General features: G+C 42.5%; 1 protein-coding gene across 6 annotated transcripts in view; it reads right to left on the reverse strand.

Moving 5' to 3' along the window:
- The window catches only part of MRRF (mitochondrial ribosome recycling factor), a 103,235-nt gene that overhangs the window by 17,692 nt on the left and 67,719 nt on the right, over positions 1-17,824 (reverse strand). For all 6 annotated transcript variants that reach the window (XM_069241527.1, XM_069241526.1, XM_069241528.1 and 3 more), the window contains 2 exons: positions 17,330-17,485; positions 15,808-15,926 (listed from right to left, as the gene is read on the reverse strand). In XM_069241527.1, coding sequence (XP_069097628.1) covers positions 15,808-15,926; positions 17,330-17,485 — 275 coding nt within the window. The remainder of the gene's footprint in view (positions 1-15,807; positions 15,927-17,329; positions 17,486-17,824) is intronic.

Consider the following 17,824-nt stretch of genomic DNA (forward strand, 5'->3'; position numbering starts at 1 on the left):
TTTTCGGGGTCAAATAGTCTTATAAAGACAGAAAATAACTCCTCAAAGAAACCCCTCCACCATTTTCTAAAATGGCAGCTATCCTAGAGGACGAAGAGACATACATAGGAATGAAACAAATAATAGTGGCTTTTAATCCTTTCATGTATACACCAAACAATGTGTATGATCTGAATAAGAAACATAAATAATGTTTATCACTCCTGTTTTAGACACATTTTTATAGTTCACTTCATTTATTTGTTTCGGCAATCACTTGTGGTACATTTGCAGAATGTTGAACATTTGAGAAGAGCATATCAACAGGGACATCTTTTTGTAGCACAGGTTTTGCAAGTACAAGTATGTGTAAGTTCTGTGGGTAGAGGCTTTAGAACTTTTGTAGGTTTTAGCACCACATCAATAACTTTCCAACCAAATTCACATGGATCTTTCTCTACATATGCATGATCCAAAACATTTACACATCTTCTGATCAAGTACAACGCTTTCTTAATGTGTCCAAACACAAAGAATATGATGTCGGTGAAAGGTCACTTAGTGGGACTGATCTCTTGAACTCACTGTACTGAAGATCGTCAAATGTGTGACAGTCAGAACTCATTTTCCACACAGGCAAAATGTATTTTTCTATGTCTTTAAAGTCACATGCTTATGCTGTCTCCACAAATCCTTTTAGAAACTTCACAGGTTCAGCAGTTAAAGCTCCAAGCTTTGTTCCAATTTTGCTTATAGTGTCATCACCCATAAGAATATGTGCCTTGATAAGAGCACTGGGCATCTCTGAGTCAAGTTTCCTTACAGAATATGAAGCAGGATTAAGTGTCTTTTCTCACCTGTTTTATAACATATCCAGAACTCTCACAATCCATGACTTATGAACATTGCAACAAATCCGAGTACCACGATAATAACATCTGTGTCATTTAATAGAACAATGACTCAATTGGAACCATTTCGCACAGCCGAATCAACATGTGGCACAACATGAAGGTCAGCTTCTTCCGATTTGCTATTAAGTTCTTGAACAGTATGTACCTTTTGAATATCTCTCTGCAGGCACCAACTCCTCATTCCCAATCATTCCACTTGCAATAATTGAAAATGCAGTGTTTACTGAAGCATCAGCAATGTTTTGGCGAGTTAACTTCTCCAAGTTCATCTCGTTCAATGTTGATGACCAGAATTTATCAAGTTGCATAGATATAGTGTCCTACTTGTAGACATTTGTCTGATTCACTCACATTCTTTGACAGATAGTTCAAGATAACTGTCAAAGACAATGTGCAGTTCTTGCAAGGTGAACACTGACTTTGATATCTGAAGTACAGTCTGAACAACCTCTCAAGTTTTACATGGATGAAACCTTGAATATTCGCAATTGTGACATATAGTCCACAACAACAGCAGTTTTCAATGACGACTCCTTTTCGAATTAAAATTCTTCAGTTGAAAGCTTTTTTTCGAGCTTTTGTAGGAGTTTGTCTGCATGTCCATCAAATAATGCGTTTGTTGGAAGAACACCGTGCGACAGAATGTCCTTAAAAAGTTCACCCCTTTCTTTTACTACATCCATCTCTCTATGTGTGTTTTGTAGTGGCTGGTTGCATGAAACTCTTACTATGACAATTAAAGCATGTAGTTTTAGTGATTGTGTAAAACAGCTTTTTCTCTTTCAATACAAATCTCTCCAGCCAGCTTAAATTTTCCATAGTTTCGCTCCATGTTCCAGGACATCTCGTAAACGTGTCTTTATATTGTTATCCATATATTGTTTGGTCACAAAGTTGTGTAGTCGCATAGGCTCAGTCATTTCAAAGGGGTTTCCTTGATGCTGAATGAAATAAAGAAGGCTGTCAACAGGTTTATTAAAACGTTCCCATCTCTTTCCCACAATTTTGTGGCGAGGAACAGTTTCAAGACGGTCCATTAATTTTGAATTTGTCATCCCTCTGAAAACCATTGCAAATAGAAAGGACTTCATGGTAAACCAGCTGCCATTCAGCAACATATTCCCTTTTACGTGTCTGACCAACAATTTCCTTGGAGCTTTCCTGTAATCTCTAGATTGTCTGTCCAGTTTCATATCTAGAGCCACATCATTGAACCTTTCCTCTCTGTCTTTCACCACAAAATGTCTTTGGATGAATTTTCAATAGAGGTGTGGTTTTTCCACCTCTAGCTTCTTCACTCTTTCCAAATACCAGGACCCATATCTCAGGTAGTTTATGCAATCAAATTCACGCAACACAGTGATCAGTGACTCCTCAGTATTCACATGCAGCTCTCCTTTCCGATTAGCATGTACCAAGCTTTTCACTAGAGCTATCATGTGTAAACCATTTTCCAGTACTTGCAAAGATCTGATTTTTCTGCACATTCTTTGACAAACTCTACAAACTTGGTTTTATGATTTTGAACTGCATGTATTGAAAATTGCCTGGCTGTGCATTATATCTTTTGAATGAAGTGTACCCTGTGCCATGATCACTTCTGAGATAAGTTATGCAAACCTAATTTGTCATTCTTGTTCCAGAAAGCATTCCAGCTAAATGTTTCTATAGCCTCAGATATGATGAGCACAACTTATAACAAACATAATGAGTTCCGCTCAATACTGATGAGACAGTTTTGCTTCCAAAGATTTCAGCCTCAATAAGTGCATTGTCTATGCCACATCTACTAAGGTAGCTTCCGGCACACAGCAACACAACTTTTGTCATGAGGAAAACGCTCATCATTGGATAAAGATGATAGTGTTCTACTGGATTGCTCATAAAAATGTCAGCTACAATACGGAAAACAACTTCAGCACAGAAAATTGGCAGAATAGGCTGATCTTCAAGCTAAGCACGCAGATTTTTGACATTTGTTATAGAGCTGTGTATACTGTTGCGTAGTTTGTGAATGCAGATAGTATTACTGGTAAAAACCCAACCTTCTTCAGTGGGACAGTATTCTGTGAAATCAGAGTATGAATTCCAACGGGACGGTTTGATGTCTATAGTGATTTTGCACACATTGGCAAGGCAGTTAGGTTATAAGTTTGTAGCTTTGTTTGTTTATGTCCACAGTTAACAGATTGATTTCTAGCAGCTACTGTATTGGTACAGACTTGAAAAAGCACAATGGCAGTATCACGTGTGCTGGATGTTCCAGACAAAGGTCAGCCGTCTTCAATATCAAAATAATCAAGAGCAGCAACTGTAAATCCTTTCCAGGTAAAGGGACCTGAAAGTGGTGTGCTTTCAGATTCACGGGATTTTACAGCATGAGCTGCTAACAGGTTCCTGCTCTATTCTATTTAATCATAACTTGCAGGTACGCCAATCCTATTAATTGAAATGATTAGCGCTCTACTTTTGCACTTTTCATAGCTGGCGGGGGCAGTCATCATGTGTAGCAGAGTTTTATTTTTGCCCTGATGTAATTCATAAAACATGATTAGGAAAAGAGAATACATTTGCACAGCATAGGCCTGTCGGTTTATGGGATTGTCTTACACATCCTCGCTTATATCTTAAGACATCATCAAAGTTGTCGGCTTCTGTTCCAAACTCAAGAACATTAGTTTGTAACAGTTTTGCTTTGCTCATATTAATCAATGAGGCAGGGGTGTGGAATTTATTAAAATATCTACTTGTCCAATGGACAGGTTGCTTCTCAAATCTACTTGTCCTGTAAAAAGATCTACTTGTCCCTTTGGTGCCATGTAGTGTGGCGACAAATTATGGCAGCAATCTCATTATGTAAGTGCTCTGATAATAGCCTCTCTGATTATGCCAGGGCTACTACCATAGTAGGGCTTAAATACTTGCAGTTTCAATCCCTACTGTAACAATTTCCTTATTTTGCCACCTTTCTGCAGATCTGCATACTGGGGCTGGAGGAAGCAGTAAGCAATAGTTCTAGGGTTGGAATGCCTTTGAGTCTGCAAACCTACTAACCTGCATGTTTTAAAGATTTTTACCAGCTTCTCTCTAATATTTTCCCATAATAAGAAAGGTTGGACATTTACTCCTGACAATGGCAGAATTAGAACTTCTTCCAGGGTTGGGAAGAAAGTGGCTGGAGGGAAAATGAACTTGCAAATGGTCAATAGATTTTTACATGAGCAAATCTACACATCGTATTTACCCATGCTAAAATACAGTTCACAAATATTTTATAGGGTACAACATATACCATGGGTGCACTTTTGTGACTTTCTTTAAGAATTTGGGGCCACATGTAGGTAGGTTCAGATTTGCGACCTGCAAATTGCGAGTCGCAAATCTGAATGTAGGATGGTGTCCCTGACACCATCTGTGATTCGCAAGGGCTTCGCAAATGCCCACCTCATGAATAATCATGAGGTGGGTCGCAATTTGCGACCCCCTTGCGAATGGCGGCCCTCACAGGGATGGTGGCCTGCTGGAGACAGCAGACCACCATGTCTGTGACTGCTTTTCAATAAAGCAGTTTTTTTTTTTGTAATGCAGCCCGTTTTCCTTAAAGGAAAACGAGATGCATAACAAAAATGAAAAATGAAACGTTTTTGTTTCATTTTTTCAGAGCAGGCAGTGGTCCAGAGGACCACTGCCTGCTCTGAAAAAATGTTTACAGTGACATTCACAATGGGGAAGGGGTCCAATGTGGATCCCTTCCCTTTTGCGAAAGTGTTAGCACCCATTTGAAATGGGTGCAAACTGCGATTGGTTTGCACCCGCATTCGCGGTCACAAAACAATCCTACATTGCACTGCGAGTCGCAATTAGGAAGGGAACACCCCTTACTAATTGCGAGTCGCAAACCCGTTTTGCGATTCGGTAACCAGGTTACCGAATCGCAAAACTGGGTTTGTGCATCGCAGTGTGCTTTTTGCATGTCGCAAACAGCGAAAGTCGCTGTTTGCGACATGCAAAAAGCTACCTACATGTGGGTCTTGGTCCCTAATTAGGTCTGGTGTTAACAAAGACATTTTGTTTTTATTAAACTTCTATTTCTCTCTCTTTCGGCCGGCTTTACTGTGAGTGATCGCATTCTGCTCTTCCACAGGGAGCATATTGCCACACAAAGTAGTTTTGTTCAGTGTCAGGAACTACAGTGGCAATCAGTGACGTAACTAAACTGGAGGGTGCCCCTTTGTAAAGAACATGGAGGAGCCCCCTCTCCAGACTCACTCAGGGCAGGTGCTGTGCTGAAGGGGCCCCCTGGAGGGCGGCTGTGGGGCCTTTGTTATGCTGCTGGTGTGCTTTTAGAGAGTTCAAAAACTTTTGGGGGGGGGGGTTTGCCAGTGTTTGTTACAATGTTGAGGGCCTGGTAGGTCCCACAACAATAAAGTGTTACAAAAGCCATGTCAAAACAAGACATGCATTGATGAAACTAAAAGACTTATAAAAATATGTCAGATCAGTTGGCTTTGTCAGTGTTTGTTTATTTTCATGCTTCCCATAATCGTGTTGAAAATGGTTACACTGATTTTCCATTAGAAATATTTTTGGGAAATACTAGCATGCATCAACACATTTTACTAAATTACACTTCATTTGCATATAATCAGAGAGCATTCTGGGAGCATTAAACTTAGCCTCATAGCCTAAACTTTTCAAACATGTGTATACACGTTTTTTTTTTTTTTGTACTGGAACCAAGGTCAGTAGTGAAGTGTGACCTTAAAACATTTATTTACAGCACTCACCCTAATAGTGAAGACTTTCAAATAATGAACCATAAATACAAGTTCGAACAGCATTATCTTTTGGAAACACATTAACTCAACTGCAGAGAGTTCCACTCTCTGTAATCAGGCAGCCAAAGGGTTTGTGCTGCAGGGGGTTGGGCCTACTTGTCCCAAGGACAAAGTAAACATAAAAACTTGTAGCCCTTGACCCCAAACAAGATGTCCCGGGCGTCGGGCGATAGGAATTCCACATCCCTCTTGTTGACTCCCATGATTTGTAGAGCTTTGCAGCATCACCAAATTTTTCATTAAGTCCAAAATCAAAATCTTTAAGGACATTTCTTAAAATGGTTCCTGCTGATTTTACTGCATCCTGTGATCTTATTTTGGCAGCAAGAACTTCAGGAGTTAAATCAGCTGAGAAGACCATAGTGGCTCATTCTTTTTGTTGGACTGACAAAAACAAATTCTGTCATTGTACATTCTGACCAGAAAAGTCTTAATTTCATTATTATGGATCAATACAATTTAATCAATGTTGACCATTATTTTTCTGGTCTCACGGAGTGTGAAAACGTAGCCAGCACTCAAGAGTGGCTTTAAAAACTTCATTTACTTTTTCAAAGAGTGCAAGCTTAACTGAAGGCTGGCAGTTAGGTTGTTGCTAGGAGCTCATTGTACATTCATATTTTCAATGTATGCACGCTGCAGTTCAGATGGGCATACAAATCCGCTCCAAATACATTAATCTTGCTGTTTAGATGAGCTACACAGCTGAAAATGTAATCTTGAAAGAAACAAGCTGCTAATAAAAACATATCTGCCCTTTGAGGCTCACATACTCCTTTGCTCTTTCGTCAGTCCCTTTGGCCCTTGTTCTGGCTACACCACCCAACACATTGACGATCCTCTGCTTTCTGATCATCTGTTGGAGGTGGAAGAGGGATAGCTATCAATCTTTTAAGTGGATGGACAATGGCTTTTGTTGTCCTCGCTTTCTCAGAACACTCGGATTCTAGTTGGGATTCACTGGTTTCTGCTATTTTTTGATGAATTATTTCTCCATTGTATACAACTTGCAGCACTTGTTGTGACAATAATAAAATATTTGATCCTTGTAGCAGGGCGGTGCAATGAGGACAAATAGCCAGTGGTCAGATGGTATGATGATTTTTATTAGATGTAAAGGTTGTGCAATTAGGTCTGTGTTTTCCCGTATATATGATGAACGTTCCTTTTTTTTATTCTTCTCTTCGTCTTTTCTTTACAGGGCTCCCAGGAGGCGCATGAGGGGAAAAGAGCGAAATAGACACATAGGTAAGTGGATTGTCCTTTACTTGCCACTCTTTCCTTTTCCTCCCACCACCCCCTTTTCTTTCCTTTCTTTCTTAGTTTCAGTTTGGCTTTCTTTTGGTTCTTCTGTTTTCTATACTTGCTGACTCCTCTTTCTCTCCTCTTTTCATTCTCCCTTCTTCTGTACGAGTCTGGTTTATCTATATAGGTTTCCTGGTCTTCTGTATCTTTCCTCCCTGTCCTCAGTTTTTCCTTCTTTAGGACGTCGATCTGATTGCCCGTGTCGCTCTTTATTCTCTCTTGCATATAGGGTCGCTTATCCACCTCCCTTGACATTTGCTACCAATAGTACTTGGAGGTAAGTCTATTACTCTGACTCTCTTTCTACCCTGGTATCTTCCCTGTGCCCCCCCCCCCTTGAGCTCTGGGTCGTAGGATTTTAGTCTGAATTTACCCTCCGAGCATATATATAGTACCCGACTTGGTTACCAGGATCGCAATATCCAACAATAGACTGAAAACTTACAAAACAAACGGGACCGCTACACCCCCACCAAAACAAACAACAAAAAAAAAAATAATGAACACCTTCTTTCATGCGGCGCACAATGCTGTTTTGTATTCCCTTCTTTCCTTCCTCCCTTCCTCCCCTGTCCGCCCTCCCTCAGTTTTTTGACAGCCACTCACCTGAGGGCACCACGCTTTTCCCCAAGCGTTGCCGGAGCTTGTGCTGGGCGCCTCCCGCGCCACTGGTGCGGGTTGCACCGTCGCCGGTATGGGTTTCTGCTGGGTCGGAGTATCCTCTGCTCTCCTCCTTGTCTCCGTCTTCTTTTCCAGGGTTCCCGCTCCGTGACCTCCACTCTCCTGGCTCTCCCATCTTCTGCGAAACATCCTCCTTTTGACGCAGAGTGATGGTGCGAAACAGCTCCCTCTGCCCCTCGTCACCCAGAAGTGCAAGGGGATTGGTTGGCACGCGCTGCACTTCCAGGTCGGACGTGGCAGTGCAGTCTCCCTCGTCAGAATATGGCGGGTCCGCTTGCGGTAACAACGGCCCGTCACAATCCTCTTCACTCATCAGTTTCAATCTTTTGTGAACTTCCTCTTGCTGTATTTCCGCAGCATCTCAAACTCTCTTCTGTCCACCCACAGTTGATGTTCGGTATTTTTTTCAGATTAGTTTGGCATATGACACATTTTTCTCTGTTGAAGGAGATCTCAGATTTGTAGTTAGCAATACTCTGTCAGGAGGCAAAGATCCTCTGCTACCACCTGCTTCGCTCATGTTTACGAATTTGAATCAACAGAAACCTGGAACAAAACAAAATTTAAATGAATTACCAATATGATGGCTAAATCACAGCATTATAGAGTTGCCATTTTGGAAAATGGCAGAAGGGTTGCTCTGAGGAGTTATTTTCTGTCTCTATAAGGCTATTTGATCCCCAAAGTGTATGTTTTGACACCAAAATGAAGTACATAGGTCGCATGGTTCCTGAAATATTACATCATCACTGCAACACATCTGCCATTTTAAAAATGTTATCCTGAATACATATCGGCCAGATAGCAATGTCTACCCAAGCTAAATTGCTTCTCTAATGGTACAAAAAACACAAATCAAAAATGAAAATTTCTGGACAACAATTCTTTTTATGGAGGTATATCAAGGGGCCAGGACTACACTCTGTGTTAAGGATTGGATGCTACATATCATAAAACTGTCAAATGCCTCTTCGAGGTGTAAGCACTATATAAATACAATTGCCACCTTATGTGTAACACTGTAAAATGCACCATTTATTCCAATCTTTTGTTGTTAAAAAAATCCTCCTTCTCATTCTACCGCCCAGGCAATCTCCTGTGGATGGACATACGATAGCAACACAGCAACAATATACCTTACAAGTAGAATGACTGTCACTTGGCATATATTATCAAACTGGTTCTGCCAATACCCACAATCGCATAACTACGATGAAATACAATGAAGGCAAGGCAGATGCACAAGGGATAAAAGAGAACAGTGCTGGCATTAGAGATGTAAGAAACCATGAAAGAATCCAGAGTGGGAACGTGTGCAGCAAGTAAAGAGTGTTGAAAATAAAACATTTTGCCCAATAAACGTAATCCAGAGTAGTGCTGTGATGCATTACCAAGAAGCAAACAACATGAACAAAGATGATAAAAAATAAAAAAATATTAATTATAATAACTAATATTATGGTTTACCTATATTGCTTGCTACTGGAGTTATGCTTTTTGGAACACATTACCACTGTCAATTGGGCCAGTTTGTTTCACATCCTTGGAAGGAAGACAGGCTGCAAAACTGCTACTGGGATTTGAACTTGTGACCAACACGTCATGCCGATATCAGCAATGGTAATGGACACAACTCAGGAGCAGCCGTCCAAGCTAATAGGAGGTTGAGGGAGTAATAAACAATTCTCTGATCATTACATCCGGCCTATAGACAGCTGTAACTGTATGTTGTCAAAAGACTAATTGTGGATTCACAATTACATAACGTTTTTTGGGTTAGTGCCTTGCTTATCAGTGATTGGCTTTCTCATTTGCTTGCTTCTTATTTCAACACTTTCCTTTTTCTGCTTCTTTTTTTTGCAATCCCTGAAGTATAGGTTCTGTACAATACTTTTGAATGGGGACGTGTATCATTCCACTGCTTCAGGGAACTACTTTTCCTGTTGTGTTCAGCACTCCTGGCAGGGCATGTGTTTTCTTACAGCCTCTCCCTTGCGAGCTACGCCCCCCCCCCTATAAACCCCTATGCCTCAGCTCTCTCCATTTTGGTCTCTCAACCCCAGCACACCAGCTACTTCCTGCTCTTCTCCAAGTCCCATTTTTTATTTAAAAAATAATAGATAACGCCACACCTCACCTACACATTGGTGACATTTACCGCCTCACTTCATTCCTGCAGTTCTTTGTCGCTCCCTGCCCATCCCACACATATATGTGTGTGTGTATATATATATATTGGATACAAATTAAATTTGATTTATTCTTCTTTGTTCTAAGAGCAAGTTCTAATTTATATCAAATTAGTAGAACTCGTAACAATATAAAAAAAAATCTACAATAGCATCACCAGAATAAGTGAGTCAAAGCATTAGTATAAAGTTAATCAAGGTAACAGGAGAAATACGAGATTGAAATCATACACAAATGAAGTAAATTTGTAAGATAATAAATTTTTAAAAATATGGAAATTTAATTATGATTGTGTTCTCACTATGAATAGATTGTTTGCAAAATCATGTAATCCTGATAAATTGTATTTAATGTATGTAATATTTGTTTAACTACAGTTCCCAGCATGCACTATATGGGTTTAATATATTCCACTATAAAAGGAACTTGCTTTGTGAATTAGTTGTTGAACTTGACAAAGACCATCCGGTCGAAACGCGTTGTTCTGTTCTTTTTTGTTTCAAATAAAACTCTAGAATCATTTTCACCCTGGTGGAGTGCACGGCTAAACTTTTGATGCAATAATTACTCTTGGGTTGGTTCACCCAGAGCTGTAGCACCGGTACTCGTTGAGCGCGGCGCCTTTTAACGAACGTGCTGTTGTGCTACTATTATTGACCCCTGAAAGACGTCCTCCATCTTGGAATGGTAAATATTAAAATAAAGAAACATGACTGTCACGTCCTGTATACATCATCGTGCTGGGACACTCATCGCATTATGTATACTTGCACATTTAAGATGACACGTACACATTCATATCATGGCGCTAGGCTTTGATGCTGTTGTAGCTGTTAACCGTTTTTCTTTTTAACTTTTTGCTGATGGAATAGAGCATTGACATAACCAGTGGTACAGCCAAAAGCCGAGACCTATTGGCTTTGGCAATACTTGTTTATACGGTACAATCTGTGGTACTGGTTTGCTGCAGAACATACTTATTATCATCGCCTTAATAATGGCCTCCATCCACAATTTTTGTAACACATGATGAAGTATAAGGAAAATGCACTCAGTTTTAAATTTAAACAAAAAGTCACGATTAAGTTGTCTTAAATTATGTCTGGAAAGCCCAATAAAGACAAAACAAACAATATAAGTAGTCAGGCATTGTATTTTCCTTATAAACTGGATCTGCATTCATAAAACGAGAGAATGTTATCAGAACAGACAGGAGACTGAATTGCAGTTACCGAAGAAATCCTGTTCGGAAAATAAACAGATATATAAACCTCACAAAGAAAAGTGGAAACGTGCCTCATTTCCTACTCTTGACAGATGCCCTCCTTTATAAACAAGAGAACCAGCAGGGCCCAAAGACATTCTAGTACGAAATATGTTAACAAAATATCCCTGTGCTGAACGAATTTGATTTCCCACTCAAAAGTAATACACAGAAAAGCATTTGTTTTAAGATGCTTTAAATCCACATAAATGTAAGAAAGGTCGAAAATATACTGAAAATGACACAGTGTAAATTATGCAGCATAATGTGAGAAGGATTACATAGAAATCTGCTAAAATATTAAGTATAACGTTAGAGTTTATTAGAAACGCTTCTGGCTGTTGCTCAGCATACATTTTATAAGATGATCCTACTAAGATAAATATGCCAAAACAGCTCACAGCCACGCATTGAGAGGAAAGCCTTCTGATAGAAAGTTCAAATCTGAATGTAACTTAACGCAATGGGCAGCTGCTTCATAGACACCGAGCCCAGCTCACCAACCAGATAATAAGTTCATCAAAATGTACTTTCAATTTCAGTTTATCCCATTTATACATTCCTTATTTATAGTGCAACTTAAGTTGGTTCAGGAACTTTAGAGTGAAAGTTTCTCTAGCCCATCACTGTGTGTACCGTTATATAAGCCTGACCAAGGTATTAGAAACGCAGTTCTGACTATAAAACTTGAAGCCGTGCAAGAATGTGGTAAATATGGAGTTCTCGGTCATCCCTAGTTATCGTGGAACCATACTGACAAAGTCAGAGGGCTGAGGCGTATGAGGTTAGTAGCAGAGTCATCATTTTTTTGGAAGCTAAGATGTCTCGCTATTGCTTCAAGATCGGTGGGGGGTACTCTCGATTTGCAGAGTCAAGGGTGAGAATAAACAGCCAGCCACCAAAGCATATCCAGGTCTTGGGACGACATCTAAATCAAATCAAATCAAATCATTAGCATTTATAAAGCGCGCTACTCACCCGTGCGGGTCTCAAGGCGCTAGGGACAAAGGGGGTGGTTATCGCTGCTCGAACAGCCAGGTCTTTAGGAGTCTCCGGAAAGCGGAGTGGTCCTGGGTGGTCCTGAGGCTGGTGGGAAGGGAGTTCCAGGTCTTGGCCGCCAGGAAGGAGAAAGATCTCCCACCCGCCGTGGAGCGTCGGATGCGAGGGACGGCGGCGAGTGCGAGGCCAGAGGAGCGGAGGGGGCGGGTGGGGACGTAGAAGTTGAGGCGTCTGTTGAGGTATTCCGGTCCCTTGTCGTGGAGGGCTTTGTGTGCGTGGGTGAGAAGTCGGAAGGTGATCCTTTTGCTGACTGGGAGCCAATGCAGGTGTCTCAGGTGTGCGGAGATGTGGCTGTTGCGGGGTACGTCGAGGATGAGGCGGGCTGAGGCGTTTTGAATGCGTTGCAGGCGATTTTGGAGTTTGGCGGTGGTCCCAGCGTAGAGGGTGTTGCCGTAGTCCAGGCGGCTCGTGACGAGGGCGTGGGTCACGGTTTTTCTGGTGTCGGCGGGGATCCAGCGGAAGATCTTGCGGAGCATGCGGAGGGTGAGGAAGCAGGCGGAGGACACGGCGTTGACTTGCTTGGTCATGGTGAGAAGGGGGTCCAAGATGAAGCTGAGGTTGCGGGCGTGGTCTGCGGGGGTCGGTGCGGTGCCGAGGGCCATGGGCCACCAGGAGTCGTCCCAGGCGGACGGGGTGTTGCCGAGGATGAGGACTTCAGTTTTTTCAGAGTTCAGCTTTAGGCGGCTGAGCCTCATCCAATCTGCGACGTCCTTCATACCCTCTTGTAGGTTGGTCTTGGCGCTGGTGGGGTCCTTGGTGAGGGAGAGTATAAGTTGGGTGTCGTCGGCGTAGGAGGTGATGATGATGTCGTGCTTGCGTACGATGTTAGCGAGGGGGCTCATGTAGACATTGAAGAGTGTCGGGCTGAGTGATGAGCCTTGAGGTACGCCGCAGATGATCTCAGTGGGTTCTGAGCGAAACGGAGGGAGGTAGACTCTTTGGGAGCGGTTTACGAGGAAGGAGGCGATCCAGTCCAGGGCCTGGTCTTGGATCCCGGTGGAGCGGAGGCGGGTGATTAGGGTGCGGTGACAGACGGTGTCAAAGGCAGCCGAGAGGTCGAGAAGAATGAGGGCGACTGTTTCACCGTTGTCCATCAGGGTTCTGATGTCGTCTGTGACTGAGATGAGGGCGGTTTCAGTGCTGTGGTTGGTTCGGAATCCGGTCTGTGAGGGGTCGAGCAGGTTGTTGTCTTCCAGGAAGGTGGTCAGCTGTTTGTTGACGGTCTTCTCTATTACTTTGGCTGGGAAAGGCAGAAGGGAGATGGGGCAGAGGTTTTTCAGGTCGCTCGGGTCAGCCGTAGGTTTCTTTAGTAGGGCGTTGACTTCGGCGTGTTTCCAGCATTCGGGGAAGGTAGCAGAAGAAAAAGAAGAGTTGATGACGGTCTGGAGGTGCGGGGCGATGATGTTGTCGGCTTTGTTAAAGATGAAGTGCGGGCAAGGGTCCGAAGGGGCGCCAGAGTGGATAGAGTTCATGATGGATTTGGTTTCTTCCGTGCTGATGTGGGTCCAGTTGTTGAGGGTGATGGTCGGGGATGTGGGTTCGGTGGTGTTAGGTTGGGTCTGGTGTCCGAAGCTGTCGTGGAGGTAGCTGATCTTGCGATGGAAGAAAGTGGCGAGGGATTCGCATAGATCCTGTGAGGGCGTGACGGCGTTGGCGTTGGCGAACTCCTTGACGATGCTGAAGAGTTCTCTGCTGTTGTGGCTGTTTTTGTCCAGTCTGTCGGTGAAAAAAATCCTTTTGGCAGTGCGGATCAGGTGGTGGTGTTTGCGGGTAGCGTTCTTGAGGGCGGTCATGTTGTCAGCGGTGCGGTCCTTGCGCCAGGCTTTCTCAAGTGCGCGACAAGTTTTCTTTGATTCTTTGAGGGTGTCAGAGAACCAGAGGGGTTTCTTGGTGTTGTTCTGTCGCTGCGAGCGTTTGAGGGGAGCAAGGTTGTCTGCGCAGTTGGAGATCCAGTTTGTGAGGTTGAGGGCTGCGACGTTGGGGTCGGTGGTGAGGGTGGGTTGGTTGGCGGCGAGTGCGGCGAAGAGTTGCTCTTCAGGGATCTTGTTCCACTGTCGGCGAGGGATGGGTTGAGTGCGGAGGTGGCGGGTCTCGTGTCGGAATGTGAAGTGGACGCAGCTGTGGTCGGTCCAATGAAGGGCGGAGGCGTGGCTGAGCTGATACTGACCCAGAACATCATGAATGAGCCTCTGATGGAATAGTCCTGTGCAGGAACAGGAGGGGCCAGAGCTCGAGAAAACTGGAGACATGAGAGTGTAGGGGATCGTGGCATTGATCCCAACTGAGATAGAAGATAAACCTAGTCCCTTCTGCAAAGAACCATTAGAATCAATTCACTTTCTCTTTCAAATGCACAGTTGGCCAGTAAGGAAATACGCAGAAAGCCGTAAAGCCGTAGTAGATGTGCTGATGAAATGAGTACAGGACTAGTCACTCTAAACACGTGAAAGAAAAAAACAGTAGTTGAAAACGGTGTAGAGATATCTGTACCATCTATAGTATCAAGAAAAACCTGTTGGTCTGACTACACCCAGGAGGAATTACTCCTAGTTCAAAACAAAGGTTGACCTCCTGTGCCCTGAAAGGCTATGGACCAATGAAAAAATGAACAGGAGCATCTGGTGGCTTACGTCAGGAGGAGACAGTTTATTTCTGTTCACTGTTTAGGGGTTCGAGATGGTTCAGCTGTGGACTAGGAGTCTCACATGAAAAGGCATTTATTGTCCCAGACAGAACGTGCATGCGGTTCTTAGCAGTTAAAGCTGATGAATAGAAGTATTTGATAATGATTCAGAGGGGTGTTTTTGGTTGTTACATGTTAACAAACCTCGGAAGGGGGGACGTCACAGGTACAAGCAGATTCCTTTATTATTAATTTTACCTCACAAACAATACCTGATATTTTTGAACTACACATTCATATACTGGACAGACCCTCTAATACCATCACATGTAACATGATTTACTTGAATAATTTATTTTCTGGGACAGAAATATTGCTGTGGTACTACACAAACAGTGACTATTTTAGATTTAACAAAGTACTTAAAATAAGTGTCGCTACTCCTGGCATAGGAAGAATGATCATTTTGCCCAGTGCTGGGGAAAAAATGTTAAATTAGGATTAATGTGCATTTTCACTGCGGCATTTTATGGCATAACCAGATTAGCAGGTGGAGAGAATGCAGATTAGGACTGAGATGTACTGTCGGAGCGGCTTGAAGGACCGGGTTCTTGAACAGTAGGCGGGGGGTGCAGATCTGAGGTACTAAGTTAACAGTTAACTGCTTTGGGGTGTAGTATATATTTGCATCAGTGACCGATTTCATTTCTTAGACTTCAGTTCCACATCCCTTCTACTGAAGGTACTACGAAAACGTAAGTGGGTAGGTTTGCAAATATCTACAAGTGGGTTCCTCGTAAACAATCCTGCTACTTTTAACTGTTACACTTGGTTCTTTATTGAGTTAAAGGTCTATTCAGCATTGGCACTGATGAAACAATGCAGGGTACTCTAGTGCTTCAAAAACTGTAGTACTCAAATAAACAGTAACTGAAAGCAATGATTTCCACTCACCTCTGGAAAATTCGTCATATTTACAATGATTAGCTGAGGTGATTTTAAAGAGATCTGCCCAATGTGATTTAATGGAAATTTCCCATCTTTTGTTACAACAATGATGTGATCAAGCGCACCTGCAATGAAGACAGAAATAGGCTTGAAATGGTAAAAAGCAGCGGGGTGGCGTGTGGCAGATAAACAATTAAAAAAAAAAAAAAAGTACCCGATGCTCTGCAGCTGCCACTCCTCGTTTCAGCAGGAAACTGGCTCCCATTCTGCCATGCTGCCAATCCTAACGCTGCTTCCATGCTGCTGGCAGCATGAAAGCAGCATTTGGATTGGCCAGATCCCCCTAGTTTGGCTCTCCAAAGCAGAGTATGAGCCCTGCCTGCTGTCTCCAACCCGGTAACACAGTGCCAGGATGGAGAGAGCCCAGTGTGCATGTGTTTTTGGCCGGCCCAAGATGGGGCAAACATGCACTGAGGAGATTGCTGTGCACTCCCGCTCCATCCCTGTCATCACCTACTGCCTGACCCCTGAAAAATAAAAACGATAATAAACATAGTTTATTGTTGTTTTTATTTTTCGGTTTGCAGCTGCTGCTGGTGGGTGGGTGTCGACGCTCCTCCGCCACAGTGGAGGAGCCGCAGTTGCAGATGTCCCAACACAGGCAATCTGTGGGCAAACTTTGGTTAGTGATTATGACCATACCAGATACACAACCGCTACTTATCTTCTGTTTGTACATACTTGCATGGGTACACACTGGTGGGAACCTTGATTGTTGGCCTAATACTTGTTGATAACAGTCATGTAAGTATTACTTTAGTCCACACCCATTTAATTTCTCTGCTGTGTGCCACCTCTGCTCTATATTCTGTTGTAAGCATGTGTCTGCAATTCTGCATCATCTATAGACAGGACCCACCAACAACATTTTATTTGTTTTTCCAACACCAGCAGTGGTGGTCTAAAGTGGTTTTAGAAATATACTAGAAAATGCACGCAGCAAATGTCATTAAATTATGTTCAGATAGAGTTTTATACCACAGATATTTCAGCTGGGTTTGTGGTAGAAAAACAGCATACATACAGAAGTGCATAAATATTTAAGAAATATTTGTTTCTGATATCCAGCTGAGTTCCTTCTCGATGGATCTCTTTAGTACTACATGCCTAGGCAACCTGAAGCTAAACAAAGTCCTGGTATCGTGATAAGAGACTGTAAATCCACTGGGAAGCATAGAATCCACAAAGTCATTCTCCGTGAACCTTTATTTAGGTAGCCTAAAAATGCATTTCCCCTCAGCACCCGATGAAGGGGGGAACATTATCTCCAAGAACTTTACAAATTAGCACTCATATCCAATTGTGGAACTGTACTGAGACTTACTGCATAACACTCATTTAAACTGTGATAACTACATGCACTATCCAGCCTTAGGAACAAAACCCCATCCAATTAAAGGATTCCAAATAAAGTAAAAACGAAATTCATGTCGAGCACTGCAGCTCGCTGATGATGTCCAAAGCTCACCTGGGGAGGTTCGAATGTTGAGGTTTTTGCTAAAATCTTCCTTAAGGGATTCCATGACCGCGTGCATTTCCTCATTAACCGCCTCAATGTTGATAATATCTTCCACCAGTGCAGCGTTAATATTTACTCGAGCCTGTGAGTGTCCTTTACTTTTTGCTGAAAATAATTTGAAGCAAACATGTTTGGCAGCATATAAAAACTAAGCTCTATCTTGAAATTAGATGCACTTCAAACTGAAAAATTCATACAAAATTACGATACTGCAGGTCACGAAGCACAAAGTAATCTTAAATTTGAGTATGTACATAGCGCCTAATTTAGATTTCGGCACATGGGTTACTCCGTCACAACAGTGACGGAGATCCCATCCGCAGAAATATAAATCCCATAGGAAATAAAAGATGTATATTTGGATGGAGATATATATATATATATATATATATATATATCACAAACAAGTGAAAATGTAATAGAGGGCACCAATCGTGACGCCAT

Source organism: Pleurodeles waltl, chromosome 6 (assembly GCF_031143425.1).
Source record: "Pleurodeles waltl isolate 20211129_DDA chromosome 6, aPleWal1.hap1.20221129, whole genome shotgun sequence".
NCBI lineage: Eukaryota > Metazoa > Chordata > Amphibia > Caudata > Salamandridae > Pleurodeles > Pleurodeles waltl.